This window comes from Ursus maritimus, assembly GCF_017311325.1.
Source record: "Ursus maritimus isolate PB19 chromosome X unlocalized genomic scaffold, ASM1731132v1 scaffold_X1, whole genome shotgun sequence".
Lineage (NCBI taxonomy): Eukaryota > Metazoa > Chordata > Mammalia > Carnivora > Ursidae > Ursus > Ursus maritimus.
Window position 1 is genome coordinate 26,427,599 of NW_024423319.1, and position 15,703 is coordinate 26,443,301.

Consider the following 15,703-nt stretch of genomic DNA (forward strand, 5'->3'; position numbering starts at 1 on the left):
TTGAGCTGAGCTTTGAAGGATAGGTAAGAGTTCCCCAAGCAGACAAGATGAGGAGGGCTTTCAAGACAGAGGGAAGGGCACATACAAAAGCAGAACGGAATGGAAGAATGTAAAAGTAATTGTAAATGGTTCACTGTCATAGGAGGTCAAGACACAAATAAGAGGATGATGAGACTAGGCAATGCTCAAGTCATGAAGGACTCTGTATGCCTTAATAATAGGAAATGTGCACCTTATCCTACAGAGGATATGGAGCTCTTGAAAAATTCTAAGCCACACACTAAAACAATCTCAATGGCAAGAGTTGGGCGGGGCGGAGGGGGAGATGGTTTGGAGATAGGTATGCGTGGAGACCGGGAGACCAAGAAGTAAAGAAACACTGAACCAAGGCAGTAGTGGTAGGAATGGAGGTGACAAAACTGGCTCAGCATGTTTTAGGAGATAGACTCAAAATGGGTTTCATAATGAATTAGGTGTAGCGAATGAGGAAAAGAAGAGCCGCGGTCACGCCCACATTTCCAACTTGGGTGAACACGTGCGTGGCAGTACCACTCCTACGATGAGTAGGCAGCGCAGGAGGAAGAGCAGGGTTTGGTAGGGACGCAGAAAAATAGAGTTCCCTTTTACACCTGTTGAGTTTGAGGGGCCTGCTAGGCATCCGAGTGGAGCGATGGAGCAGGAAATTGCAGGGCAGGTGCCAACTCTGGACAGGAGAAGGTTTCAGCATATAGCGATACGAGTGAAAACTCTGAGAATGGATGAGATTGCCCAAAGAGGATGCCTGCACAGTATTTTCCAGCATTTTCATAAGTCAGTATCTCTATTTCCTGCACTGATGATAGTGAGATATGGTCCAAAAGAGTGGAAAATTCAAGTTCCTTTCTTATATCTTTGAAGTACTTTCTAGCAGTATGATTTTTTTCTTTTCACAGAAGTAGATTACCTTCCTGATGGTGTTTTGCTAAGGTTAATATTAAAATTGACTGATACTTCCTTTTCAGGAACCAGTCAGTTGCACAGTGAGGGTAATTTGAAGTCAGACAAGTGTGTGCAGGGCATCAGGAGAAAGTCAGCCAGAGATGAAAAATTAGCCCCAGATGATTCACAGAGCCCAAAGTGAACAGGAGATCATTGGAAGTTAGTCATCAAATGCTTTATTGAGGCATTTAGAATCAGCACTAAAGGGCCTGGATGTGCTAACCCATATCCCAGGTAGACAGACTGAGGCCAAGTGTTACGCTGCTGTTCGTTGTGGCTGTGCAGTTAAAACTACAGGCAGTGTGCTTCACTCTCAGGTTCTTTTATGCCAGGCCAAATCTCGATACTGCTTTGAATAATAAGAGAGAGATTAAAATGTTGCCGAGAATACTGTGTGGTAATTGGTTTTTTTTTTTTATTCTCTTTTTTTCTTTGTTGAATCTAGGAATCATACATAAAGGGAATGGAGAAAATATGTTCATTTCCCAGCAGCCCCCAGTCATATCAACCATAATGGGTAATGGACACCAGCGGAGTGTAGCCTGTACCAACTGCAATGGCCCAGCTCACAACAACAAACTCTTTGCTCCTGTTGCCTTAGCTTCTGGCCCTGATGGTAGTGTGTATGTTGGCGACTTTAATTTTGTAAGACGAATATTTCCCTCGGGAAACTCCGTTAGTATTTTGGAATTAAGGTAAGTCTCCTCTAATCTCTGTTTCCTTAGTGGATGAGGAAAAGGCAAGAATGCAATAACATGAAGAGAAAGACATTGCCAGAAAGAGCAGAAATTGCAGTTGCCCATATTGTAGCCCTGAGCTGAGATGCAGGAATAGGGACAAAGGACATAGGTCAACATGGCCACTCTTACTTAAAGGACTTTGAGCACTCCTTTGGATACCCAGGAAGTGTTGACATCCCTGTATGTGTGGCCTTCCCTGTGGGCATTGCCATCACTGACATGGATCTCAGTACTTCCAGGTGGTCAGGTAAGTCACTCAACCTCTGCTGGTCACAACGAAGACTGATCAAAAATATCTATTTCATTCTAGCAGGTAGAGGTAATGCCAGATCCAAAAGCCTACATTTTCTAGGTTCTCCAGGTTCAATCTTTTGAAGTGGTCACTTCATAAAAAAGAAAATGGAAGTCTGTGTTTGTGTGCCCTGATAAGGAAGGAAGAACTCGTTTTTTACACTTAAAAGCTCTGTTCCATTGGGGGAAAAAAAAGATGAAAGCATTCATCGTTAGACTTTCTCACTCTGTTCTAGGAATTTTCTTAAGAGTATAAAGTATTTTGACACCTTTTGAAAGGAATTCATACCTTCTGGTATTCCATGTTCTGAAGTTACACAAAGATTACAACTAAATAGACTATGGCTTGATCAGCTTTATTTCTCCTTTTCTGAGGCTACAAGATACAAATATATGCCTTCTGGAGTCCTAGAAAAGGGAAGCATCCCCTCCCGTTCCAGTGAGGTAGACAGACCTATTTCCTCTGTCCTGGGTAAATCGATAGAGTCTTCCCTCCAACTGGTTATGGCAGCTTTATCCCTGACACATACCTTGGGAACTTTAGGCTGAAAGTTTCTCTCTGTTCCAGAAGATTTTGATGCCGTCCTATAAACTAGTCCATAAAACAATTGTTGCCTCAGGCATCACTTCACTGTCTTAAAAGATAGTGACCAAAAATAGTGACTGGGAGAACAGAGACATTGATGGAACAATAGCAAGGCCAGTCAAAACACATGAGAAGTCTTGGGTCATTTCCATTTAACATTATGTTCACACAAGCATGGAGATTTGAATTCATGAGGACATTCCTTGAAATTTTCCAGATTCTCAGGCTTGCTTTGGAATCTACATCCTTTTACTCAGACTGAGTTAGTCCTTCACACCTAGCTGGGGACATCTTCCAGTCCCAAGCCCCCATCTATTTTTCACATTAATTTATTCCAATTTTAATATGTTTCTTAATTATAATTGCAAACACTGTCATAGAGAAGAAAGCTGTTAAATTCCTTGACTGATAAAAAAAATAGACTGGAACATTAAGATTTTATGAAGATAAAGCACATCTAGAGAGTCTAGAGAGGTACTAAGTCATAGCACCCTGCCCTAATCAAATGTTCACGTACCTTAGGATATCACACCTCATAGGGACTTGTCATTTCCAGCAGCATATCTCTTTGGGCACCTACTTACAGGAAAGTCAATGAGGAAGATACGACCAAGATGGTTGTATGCCCGGATTTAGAAATGATTTCTACAACATTCAACATTGTTTTCAAAATCCTAGGGCTGCTCCGTCTACATGATGCCAAACATTGTTGGAGTGCTGAACGATTCATTCACCATCCGAATGTTTCTAGTCATGCAGATATTAGCTGTCAGGTAGACAGAGACCTCGCTAACCCTGTAAAGCCTGTATAGCTAGCCCTGTGTAGCTAACTCCTCAAAGGAAAAAACCATAAGATTAGCGAGAAAAACAAATACTAAGACTAATAATCTTACTAAAAAGAAAACCCAGCTAAGTTTAGTCCTTTCCTTTGTGATTTAAATGCAAATTTACCAAAGGTGGGACAATTTTCATTCACTGATGACGTTCTCCTTTGCTCAGGGACCCTTAACAGTTCACAAATTTGCATTTTGGTCCAAAGTACCTTATGACCTTCAACACAAAGACATTCAAAGAGTAAAATAGCGTAACTTGGACCCCAATTGCAAAGTGATTTTCTCGATATAAAGAAAAATCCATTTCTGGCAGTGTGAAGTATTGTCCCATCCCTCTATTCATTCTTCCTCCACAGTACTGTTCTCTCACATTGTCACAGCTCTTCAAACACATAGGCAAGCACACGCTTGCCATGAGCTCACACACCCAGGCTCTCTCACTTAGCCTGACTCTCTCTAGCTAGCTCTTCTGAGCTTACATCCTCTCAGGCCCCTTTCAGAATCTAAGGAGGGCTGTGGGCCCTCTCCCCAGGGGAGAAAAAATAACATGTTCACACAAAATTGTGCATGTGTTTTCAGGGGTCCCATATTTCCCCTCTCTCCTGCATGTCCCTGCCTGCCAGCAACCTACCCCTTTCGTAGATTCATGGTTATGATTCCCTGGATTAGGCTCAAGCAGAAAAAAAAGTAGTTCTCTTTTGCATTAGGTTCAGGGAAGAAAAAAATAGTTTTCTCTTCTCTACTCTAACACTCCTGTGCTTGTCCATTAGAGAAATAAACTGATTGAATTTACAGGATCATTTTGACCTAATTGATAGGTAACTCCCTATTTTCCTATAGTCAAAACCATCAAACCAGTTTGTGTCAGCAAACATTATCTGTCATGTTTACTCAGACACTAGTAATAGTTCTTATTAGATTCACCTTTTTTAAGAACAGTGTCTGGCTTGCTCAGTAGCCTATACTGTGTACATTGCATCTTTGGCATGTAATTGGTGAATTTATATATTTGCTTTATGACTTCCAGGTTTAAACTTCCTGGGGAGAAATAAGTTGATATAATAAGCCTTTGCTATCTTAAGAAGCATAATGTTCAATGGATTCTATTGCATATAGATAGAAACTTTGTTTTGTACCAGGTTTTTTTTTTTGTTAAAATCAGTTGATTTAATTGCTGCCGCCACCTCCCCCCCAGTGCGTATTAGTCATTTTACTTGGTTGAGTCATCCGTTTCCTTGGAAACACAGACTAATATAGTCTTTATGTTATTGGTTGCATTTAAAGCTGTGAATGGAAGGGCAATGTTGTCAATAGGTTATTACAGAAAGGGACAGAAAACATTCCATATCATGACCCTTTGTCAAGGTTATTCATCATGTAACTTAACCACTCTGTTCTCTACCTCTCTATAAAATTGACTTCAAGTTAATATTTGAGCATCTTCTTACATGTCTTTTATGGTTTAACTTCTTTTAAGTTTCACAGATGTGTAGTTCTCAACCCAAAGTTTGATGACATTTTGTTTGCTCTGACATAAAGCTTGCTCCTAGTGGATGCCCTTCTAGATTTCCTTCTCTTCCATTCTCTTGTTTCATAGTGAGCCACACTGAAAAATTCCAGGTGCCCCTTGGCATTTCAAAGATTGGAAGACCATAGATTTTTCCTTCCTCGGCTGTGCTGATCCAAACTGTCCCTAATTGAATTTCTTTCAGCTGACCTCAGAAATAATTCCATTTTCGTTGTTTGCCAATCATTTATTTCCTCTAGCTGGCCCCCCATTGGCTGAATGGGGAGGGTAAGGAAAAGTCAGTTCTGTCGTTCTCATTAGCAATATGGCAAGAGCAACAGTATTATTTCTTGTTACTTAAGTATAAAGTACCCTTTTGTCTGTTTACTGCAGATTTCATCCACATATATACATCTTAGTCCTTTCTTCCAGTGGGAAGTTAAGGTAAGATGATAAAGAAGGGAAGATTAAGAGATCATTATATAAGTAGTTAAACCTAAGGGAATCTCAAAAATACATTCTCTGAAGATTTTTGTAAAGATACGTTCATTTCTACATGAGATAGTTTAGGTCTCGTTATCCCTGTGGATTTGCTTCTCACGTTAAAATTTCATACACACACATATTTTGGTAACACAAAAGGGACATCACAGATTTGTGGGCTTAGTGTTAGACAAGTCCATGGGTATCAGTGCAACATGGCACCCACTACATGCCTGACGTTTGATCACATCTACTTTGTTTGATCCCTTTCCGTTAACAGGCAACTTAAATGCCCCTCTAGACAGCCCATTGCATCTTTGGAGCGCTCTTTTAGAAAATCCTTCCTTACACTGAACTGAACTGAAATCTACCTTCGTAAAACATCCGTTCAGTAGCGGCAAATGTTAGCATCTGCAGCAGCATGGCAGCCACTTCTCTCTTGTATCTGACACATTTCCACGTGTGTAAAGACAGACGTCATAGCTTCCTAAGCTTCCTGTTCTTCAGTCTAAACATCCCCAAGTCCTTCAACTATTTCTCATCAATCATGACTTCATTTCTTTTTCCTTGGATTATGACCTCAGGGCCATGGTTCAGTTTTCTGAAACTAACAGGGATAATTATATAAGTAAAAATAGGAGGCACCATATCAAGTGCTTTGCAAGTATTCAAATATGAACAGCCCCCTTGCTTCCCTCTCATCTTCTAGTTTCACGAGTCTATTAGAAAACCCATTAAGCATGAATGGAAATGATTTATTCTTTATAAAAAAAACCTCGTGCTGTTATTGTTCAAGTTGCTGATATTCTCCAGATATTTATATTATCCTTCCCTTAAAATGAAAGAAAGATGAAAAATCAGAGCCTGGCAAATGCTTCTTGGTACCTTGAGTAGTTTGGACTCGACAAATGTCAATATGACATAAAAATTTCTCTTGAGATTCTACTGTTTCTTTTACAGTGACTGGTTAATATTTCCTCCATCGTTCTCAGGACTTGACTCTTGTCACTGACTAGGGATCGAGTAGAGCTGAAATAGCACCCACTTAGGGGCAGTTAGCATGAGGAAGGGCAGTGGCACTTGTAGAGCGCTCTGCTGATGGAACAAATGGAACCTGGACTTGGAGAGCTCTGAAGATATCTGAGAAATGACCAAGAACCATCCTTTTGTGAGCAGCACAGGAACAACAGATAGAGGAACGCTCCATGTAGATGAACTAGGTGGTGACCTCACCAGGGGGAGCTCACGCATTAGTGGCAGCACTCACCGGCTCCCTCCCCCTGACCCAGAAACATCTCCACTGGCCTTCCACAGTGCCCAAGTGCCACTCTAAGAAATCTGTTCCTTTGAGTTGAGACATTGCATCTCTAAGAGTCCCCAACACAGGAACCTCTGTTAGAATGACCCGTCAAGCTAAAATCATCATTAGTCCTTGGGCATGGATTCATTTGTCGGATTGGTTTCCGAGGAAGTGCCAGCTGAAAGCAGGGCCCTAAAACACAAGACAGGTAAGAAGTGAGAAGGGCAAGGGACAGAGCCAGAGCATGAGGGAGGAGAGTCTTAGGTGAAGGTTGCTGGGGTTGGAAGCTCTAAGAAGTCAGCGAATGGCAGGAGTGGGAACTCAGTCTTCCAAGGAAGAATACCACGGAAAGATGAGTAGGGAGGGAAGACTGCTTTGGGACATTAAATATTTCTGGCTAAGCGTAAGGAAAGAAGCTGAGAATAGCATGTGAAACGAGTAAAGTGCTACGGCCACCAAAGAGCAGGTCAGGCAATCTCCCAGTGCCATGTCACCAGGCAGCAACTCCACAGTGGGCATATTCTCTCTTTCTCCATCCCCCACCTCACGAAAGTATAAAAGGAATGGGTTGAATACGATGCTAAGTGAAAGAAGCCAGATACAAAAGGGCACATATTCTATGAGTCTGTTTATACGAACCACCCAGAATAGGCAAATCCGTAGAGACAGAAAGCAGATTCATCACTGCCTGGGCATGGGGCAGGTTGGGAATAGGGACTGATTGCTAAGGGGTATGGGCTTTCTTCCTGAGATGATGAAAATGTTCTGGAATTGGATGATGACGATGGTGGCACAACTCTCTGAGTGTACTAGAAACTGCTGAATTGAACTTTTTGGAAGGGTGAATTTTATGGTATGTGAATTATATCTCAATAATTTTTTTTTTAATTAAAAAAGAATAGATGGCCCTTCTAATCATCTTGATCCTGAGAAAATCCAAGATTGACTTAAAGACCCTACCATGGGGAGCATTTCTTGCTCGAAAAAGATTTGCAATTCCACTCCTTTCTCCTCCTAACTTGTGGCAAGCTTCAAGTCCATCGGTTGCCAGGTGGCAGTGCCTACTGATGGGCCCAGGCACTTGTGAAAAGCTCACACTGGCACCTCAGCAGGTAGTTAGCTGCTAGCTAGACAGCGAACTGACTTTGGTGGTGGCTCAATCCTAAATCCTTAACTAAAAGTAATTCTGAGACAGAACAAGGTCACACACTGGAAATAAATTCCGTCATTTTCACTTCCTCCTTCTGAGATGTTAATGAGAGAAGCTGCTCTGCATAGTACAGGACATCTTTCCAAATTCACACTGACATTATTGGCAGGATCAGAAGCAGCTGCAAGAAAGTCAAACCACTCTCCTCCCCACCCCTTGCCATCACCATTTCAAAACCCTTTGTAGCCACACAAATGGTTCTGTACCATGAGGATCTGCTGTGGATGAAGCTATGTTTTAATGAGGTCCTTCTAGTACTTGCACAACTAAACTTCCTTCGGGGAACGATTAGAGCCAGCCTGGAGCACACTCACCTGCAAATTTAGAGGCCACAAAAACAAGCAAGTGTCTAGTGGTAAAGAAACTAAAAGAGGTCCAAATGCCCGAGGCCAGGTTTTTAATCAGAGCTCCAGCCTTACCTTTATGACCTTTTGTGTCAACCCACAGGATGCCTACCCTTTTGAGGCAGGCCAGGGAAAGAGAAAAGTCAGTGGATCCTGACCTGTGGCCCAACTAGTAAAATGCCAGAAAGATTTTCTTTAAAAAGAGTTGAATCAGTAGGAGCGGGTAGCTTCAGATGAAATCATTCTGTATCTTCTCTTCTTCCCTGGCATTCTGAAGAATAAGAACATTTTCTAGTTTAGATAAAAAGATTTGTTACCTTCATGTTTTTTTAATGACATAAAGGGCCAGGTTTAAAAGGATTTTCAAATTAAAATGACTGTATTTCACAGATGATTATAGCCTTTTAATTCTGGGCAGATTTGACCCAAAGTCGGGCTTGTACACAGACTGCGTCCCCGATGTGAAAAGCCTCATCCCAGGTCCCAGAGTACCCTGTGCCAAGAGGCTTACCAATGAGGGGCCTCCAAAGTGTTCTGCTTCTTCTGACCTGATGGATCTGTCTTGCCGACCCCAGTTGCCCCCTTAGAGCATAGATCATCGGAAGACGCAAAGCCCTGGTAGTTGATGCACATGAAGTTTTATTGAAGGTATCTTGTTGCAGCCATTTTGACACCAGGGACATTCTGCCATGGTCTAAGAGAAAACCTTTATACTTCTGTTAAGTTTTGTAATATTGCTGAGTAATGTGCTACTGTACACAAGCCATGTCTCTGTCTTATCTCGGAGATCGTAGAAATGCCTTTGGGCTAGATTTGGGATATCCATTGCTCACAAGGCTTGATTTTACATTTTGGTAAAGTGACTTTCAAAACAGAGTCTGGAATGGTCAGAATCTTTGCAGTGGCTACTTGTTCAAAGCCTCATCCAGTGATTCTTAAACCTTATTCTGTATCAAAATCGCTGAGTTTATTAAAAATCAAATTCCCAGGCCCCACTTCCTCCTCGAGGTTCTGATTCAGTATAGTGGGGAGAACCCCAGGAAACTGCACGTGTGGCAGGAACCCAGGTGGTTCTGATGAAGATGGTTCAGAGAGAAAAAACTGCCTTCGAGCTCCACCCACCCACCAGGCAAGATATTCAATCGCCCTGACGCCATCTTAGGAGGAGAAGCCCGAGGGATTGGGTCCACTTTGGCTTGTACGTCTGACGAAATGATCCTCATGGAGTCTCTAATAGCCACAAACTGAGTTAGAACTAGGTGTGTCTGGTTGGATTCGGCTTGTTGAATGATACTGATGACTCTCTATTTGTTTTTACTTGCCACTCGTGGATAACCTTGTGCACCCTAGAAACAGAGATACCAGACATAGGTAAGCAAACCACACGGGCAGCTACCTAATGCCCCTTCTTGCCTGACAGGCCACCTCCTAATAACGGGCTAACAGGGAGATTTTACTTTTTAATAAGGTGAAAGGAATGCGAAAGCACATTTAGAAGTTAGGATTCAGATAAGTGTCCGACAAAAGAAGGGAGCTCCACTAAGTGGGAATTTGCTGAAGGATCAGACTATATCAAAAAGAAAACAAGAGAAGTGAGAGCTGGCAGTTCAGCACTTCATGGGAAAGCAAAGTCTTAAGTCTCATTATGTTTTCCTTAGGTGATATCACAGATGAGTCTGTAAGTTCAAATAGATTCAGTGTTTTCAAGCTGCGGTAGAAAGAGAGGTGATGCGGCAATCTTCTCAGCCCCAGAAATACAGTGGACGAGCGTATTACGAGACAGTGGCCACGATGACCTTCCTGAATAAGGTTTTTCCTCTTTCCCTTTGTGTGACCTCATGGTTTCGATTTCTTCCCACCAAAAAGAAATAATAGAAAAACTTTAAACCAACCATTTACCGACAGTGGCACAGAGCTCTGAAATTAATCATAATGAGCATTTCTATTCAATTTGTTTATGCATTACACTTGTCAGAACTGTTCTAAATTACCTGAAATTGCAAAGGAGAAAATTGAATTTGTTCACTTCTGAATGCCAATTGTCATCAAAATGGCACTCATAGGGTTTTTAATTTGGATTTCGTTTGGGAGATGCCACTTCCTAAAGGCCAGTGCACGAGATCAGCCTCGCTACTTTGGCATAACTGATTCCTTAAGCAAATTAAGTTGGTTGTCAAATTGCTTACTGGTTAAGTGTTGCACAGTATTAATTATAAGCATTAATTGCCCATTTAACAATCTACGTGATTTTAACTAGCATGAATGAAGTGATCTTTGCTAAGTTGAAGGGCATTGCTCGAATGTAAAGCTAACCAGAAGGTGACAATAAGTCTAGCACTGAAGTTATAAAAGAAACCTTCACGTATCTCAAACTGCAATATGCATGTGGACACGAGGGATTAGAACAAATTGAAATGTAGTCCAGCAGTTTTCTTTCTCGGGTATGGCATGTTTTTAAAAAGTGGAAAGAAACCAATCTCCAAAGAGCTGAAGTGCACTTGGGAAGTGGCATGAATTGGCAAGAAATTACATATCAATATAGGAGACCTTCCTGACTGTTAGCTGTCAAGAAAATAACATTAATCAGATTTGAATTTTGTGTGTTGGACTATTCCATTTTCTAAAGGCCAGCACACAAAATTTTAGAACAGCCTAGCTGAGCAAAATAGGATATGTCGCTCAGTTAGAAGAAGGCAGGAACACCGATTTTTTTTCTTTTGCCACCTTCAGAACTAAAGTATTCTGAAGGTACTTTGTACACGCAGTCACATATGATCTAATCTAGTCTCAGTCAGGGCATAGGCTTGTTAGTGACCCTGGGCAAGCCGTCTATGTGTCTGGGTTTCCCCAGCTGAGATTTGAGGAGAATGATAATTTTGACTTCCCTCACAGGCACATTGGGGATATTCAATAATAAATGAATGTAATGCATTCCAAAGTGCTTTTCTGCGAATAACATTTCTCTTGGAAAAATAGCCTATGGACTTTTCCTAAACAAAACATGATTAATCTGGCTCAGTTGAAACTTCCACCAACTGACTACCAAAATATTGAAGGTTGTTTCAGGGAAGGGTTGTGACCCCCTTTTTATTCTAGAAAGATCTAAGGGCACTGGAGAAATTTTATTCTGAAGGCAAAAATTCAACTAAATATCTAAAAACTTTTACTCAAACCCCTATTTAAGCAGTCTTTGCTACAGAGATGCCTGGGCTGATATGACTTCCAAATCAATTCTGGAGTCTGTTGGGGCCCTTTACAGTTTATTTACAGCAGCTGTCATGGTGGTTCCAGGGTTGAAGATGTCCCTGGAATCTACTGAATTCTCTTATTTGATGAAGTGAAGGTAAGTAGAAAAAAATCAAGTATTCCAATTGGATCTGATTTTTTTCCAATTATAACTATAAACTGGGTCTTAAATCAGTATCTGCTAGCCTTTACTATCATTAACATGCACAGATATGCTTTGAGGGCAAATATAATTACAAATACAGTCAGAAACATACCAGTCTTAAGGGCAACTTAATTACTCTGATGACCCACTCCCTGCCATTTTTCCTGGGCTAGGTAGCCAAAATCTGAACACTTCCGTGTATTAGTTAGTTTCAAGTTGTATAGTTTAGTTCAGCAGTAACTGAACACTGACCCTGTCAGACACTCTGTTGGTACTGAAGATAGAGAGATGAGTATGGTTCCTGCCTGCAAAGAGCTTACAGTGTACTTGGAGAGATGTGAAAGAAATAGTGTTTACACCCAGCACTCACATCTTGGTACCTTTCTCCAACATAAGGAACCAGGGGTCTTTAGCCAAATGATTCATTCCAATACTGGGGCAGAGACTATAAAAGAGCATTTTGTAGTACCAAAAAGTAGATAAGGGCTAAAACAACACAAAAACAAAAACTCCACATTGATGGATGTACGTCCAAAGGTCTCACAGGCCAACAGGAAGAGTTCCCGGGGGCTAATGCCAGACCAGTTTGAGCAACAAAATAAAGTAGCATTGGCTTTTAATGCAAAAAATAAAACAAATATCCATGAGTCCCTACTGATATAAATGAATGGCTAAATTCATAAATAAATAGAGAAGAGATAAAGCTCTCATACAGAAGATTTCCAAATTGTTAATGTAGACATTCGACCCTCAAGGAGGTGGAGTATAACTCCCCAGTCCTCAAGTGTTGCCTTCACAGAGTGACGTCCTTCCAAAAAAGCATGATCTGGAAATTGGAAGAGAAAGAATAACTTTATACTGGAGAGAAAACTGACAAACTCTACCTCAGCCAAGATGATCAAGGTCAACATCAACAATGATAAGTCGTGTTGATTATTATGTACCCTTGATTTGATTTGATGAGAATGGCACTTTACCCCTGTGGTCTTCCTCTCCAAAACCTATAACCCCTGTCTAACCAGGAGAAAAAAATTAGACACATTCCAGTAGAGGGCATCCTACAAAATACCTGACCAATACTCCTTAAAACTGTTAAGGTCATCAGAAACAAGGAAAGTCTGAGAAACTGTCATAGCCCAGAGGAGCCTAAGGAGACATGACTAAATATAATTTGGTATCCTAGATGGAATCCTGGAACAGTAAAAGGACATTAGCTAAAAACTAAGGAAATCCGAATAAAGTATTTTAAAAATAAAATAAAGGGCTTCAGATTATCTTTAAAAACAATGCTAATACAATATGACAGGTGCTGATAGGTCTCATATACCTCCTCTCTGCTCGTATCTTTCCACCTCTACTTCTTTTGTCACATTCGACAGTCATACCCTGTTTGCTGATCTGACTCCCCCTTGGACCATGAATTTCATGAAGAAAGGGGCTGTATCACACACACAAGAGGTCTCCAGACCACAGAACAGTTCCTAGGCACATTAGTGCACTTAGTAAATACTTCTTAATGAATTAATGAACTATTACATGATACAGAAATGGTACTAAGGGGGGAATTTGGGTGAGAGATGAGAGGCTTAGACTAATGACCACGAAGATAAAGAGAAGTGGGCAGATTGGAGAAGAGTTTAGGAGGTAGAATTTTTAAAAGCATGATGTTTTTACTGGATATGGAGAATGATGGAAAGGAGGAGTGAAGACTAGCTCCTGGCTTGGACAACTGGGCATGGGACAGGGCTCGGGGCTGTGAGCACATCAGAGATAAACAAGGTCGCTTTCCTCCAAGCTCACATGGTCTATTGAGGGATACAAATACAAAAAAAAAATTAATACAATATATAATCCCCAAAATAGGGGTAAATGCAGTGCAAATAACCCACACTGCAGATTTAGGGAAGGCTTTCTTTGGGAGATGACGCCTGAGTAGAACCTAAAGGCATGTGAGGATTTACTAAGTAAAGAAAGGCTTGTCTACCACACCGAGGAAAGTTAAAAAGTTTTTAGGGTTTTTAAAGATGGGGATCCAAACTTGGATCAAACAAAATATCCCCCAAACCGTTACTCCAGCCATTGTAAAAATGGAATTAGGAAGAATCAAAATGAATGAACGAGCTCAGCCATGTACGGCGATAAAAATATCACAAGCAATCCCATGCGAATATGTAATTGAAGAGTTTCAGGAATACCAAATCCAATCAAGGTAACTTTAACATCACCTTTAAAAGGTACAGCTGATTGTGATTATAACCCAAAAAAAAGGTCATATATAATCAGTTCTATTATGTCCTGAAAGAAGACAGAATGGATTAGAAAAGTGTGGTGGTCAGCTAAAAAAGGAAGCTTGGAGAGGAAAAGTTTGGCGATGCATCTCCCACACAGCCCTCTGTCCTTTGTATGCAACCCATCTTTCAATTTACAACAGGAGCCTGGAGGCTGGCAGGGCCCCCAGTGAGGCAGGAAACCTGGAGGAGAAGAAGTAGGGTTCTGAAGGATGGGAAGGTGGGAAGAGAAGAACTTCTGTTTGGGATTTGTTAAGTTGAGGTGACTGTGAGCCATCCAGGCGGGCATCTAGTAGGTAATTGGAGAACCAGGTATGAAAGCTACTGAAAAAAATTATTTCCCAGGATTTTCTCTCTTTTGCTTCTTTCTCTGCCCCCCAAATGGATGGTATTGAAATGTCAGTTTCATTTCAGGTTAGCAGTACACGCTGAGGTTTTTTTTTTATACCCAGACCCCTTACTAGAAAACTGAAGTAGTATCCATCTCCTTAGTACATGAGAAAGAAGATACATTTATTCTTTTTCATTTCTTAAGAGAATTTTCCATTTGTGACAAAAGGTAGACCCCAGGGGATGCATGTTGAACAAACTGCTTTGAATAACTTTACTCTTCTCTTCTGTAGCACAAGTCCTGCTCACAAATACTATCTGGCTATGGACCCTGTGTCTGAATCACTTTATCTATCAGACACCAACACTCGAAAAGTCTACAGGTTGAAATCTCTTGTGGAAACAAAAGATCTGTCCAAGAATTTTGAAGTGGTGGCAGGAACAGGTGATCAGTGCCTTCCCTTTGACCAGAGTCACTGTGGAGATGGCGGGAGAGCGTCGGAAGCGTCACTGAACAGCCCTCGAGGTAAAAAAAAAAAAAAAAAATCCTTTGGTCATCTAAAGATTTCATTTAACTTCACAAAATCCCAAGACTGTTGCCATACTGTAGTCCATGTTTCTCAATATTGACTCTGACACACATTGTCTCTGAAGTCCATCCCAGAAGATAGGCATGGTCAGGGCTAATTTTTAGGTAATATGCATTCGTATAGTCATAAGTATTATTAAAATGTCAAAATGCTTCTTTTCCTTTCTGCCTAGGATAACAAATTCCAGTTTTGCGGGGCAGGGGGGTGTTGCCTTCTGTGGGAACTTGGCCTTACTTTCGTCTGTCCTAAATTTACTCCTCAGTCTGCAAGAGCCAATCCTCAATTCTGTTGCCTGGGATGTGTGAATAAGTCTGCGTTCTCTCAATCAGCTTCATGATTTTATAGACTTGAAATCATATTCCCATCTTAGGCCACTAAGCAGAAGGACAATCAGCTTTAAATCTGTTATCATATATTGCCCACCTGATCTCCTTAATTATTGAATCATTACTCTCTGTTCCTTCTCCATGATGGTGTGTGTGTATGAGAGAGAGAGAAACGTGCGCACGCACGTGCACACTTTTACTTTAGTAGGTTTTATGAAGTATTCATTTGGTGGGTTTTAAGAAGAGAATGTGGTCTTTTTAAACTATTACACAGATAAAACACATTGGTTGCAGAAAAAAATAGAAAAAAGAGAGTGCAAAAAATATTTTTAATTCGGGGCGCCTGGGTGGCACAGCGGTTAAGCGTCTGCCTTCGGCTCAGGGCGTGATCCCGACGTTATGGGATCGAGCCCCACATCAGGCTCCTCCGCTATGAGCCTGCTTCTTCCTCTCCCACTCCCCCTGCTTGTGTTCCCTCTCTCGCTGGCTGTCTCTATCTCTGTCGA

At 41.2% G+C, this 15,703-nt stretch overlaps 1 protein-coding gene across 6 annotated transcripts in view; it reads left to right on the forward strand.

The window, feature by feature from the left end:
- TENM1 (teneurin transmembrane protein 1) overlaps positions 1 to 15,703 on the forward strand; it is a 535,869-nt gene that overhangs the window by 426,703 nt on the left and 93,463 nt on the right. For 3 of the 6 annotated variants that reach the window (XM_040628223.1, XM_040628232.1, XM_040628241.1), the window contains 3 exons: positions 1,424 to 1,673; positions 9,623 to 9,643; positions 14,575 to 14,807. In XM_040628223.1, coding sequence (XP_040484157.1) covers positions 1,424 to 1,673; positions 9,623 to 9,643; positions 14,575 to 14,807 — 504 coding nt within the window. Of the gene's footprint in view, positions 1 to 1,423; positions 1,674 to 4,474; positions 4,481 to 9,622; positions 9,644 to 14,574; positions 14,808 to 15,703 lie in introns of all 6 variants that reach the window. The other 3 variants (XM_040628235.1, XM_040628247.1, XM_040628229.1) reach the window with 2 other exon arrangements.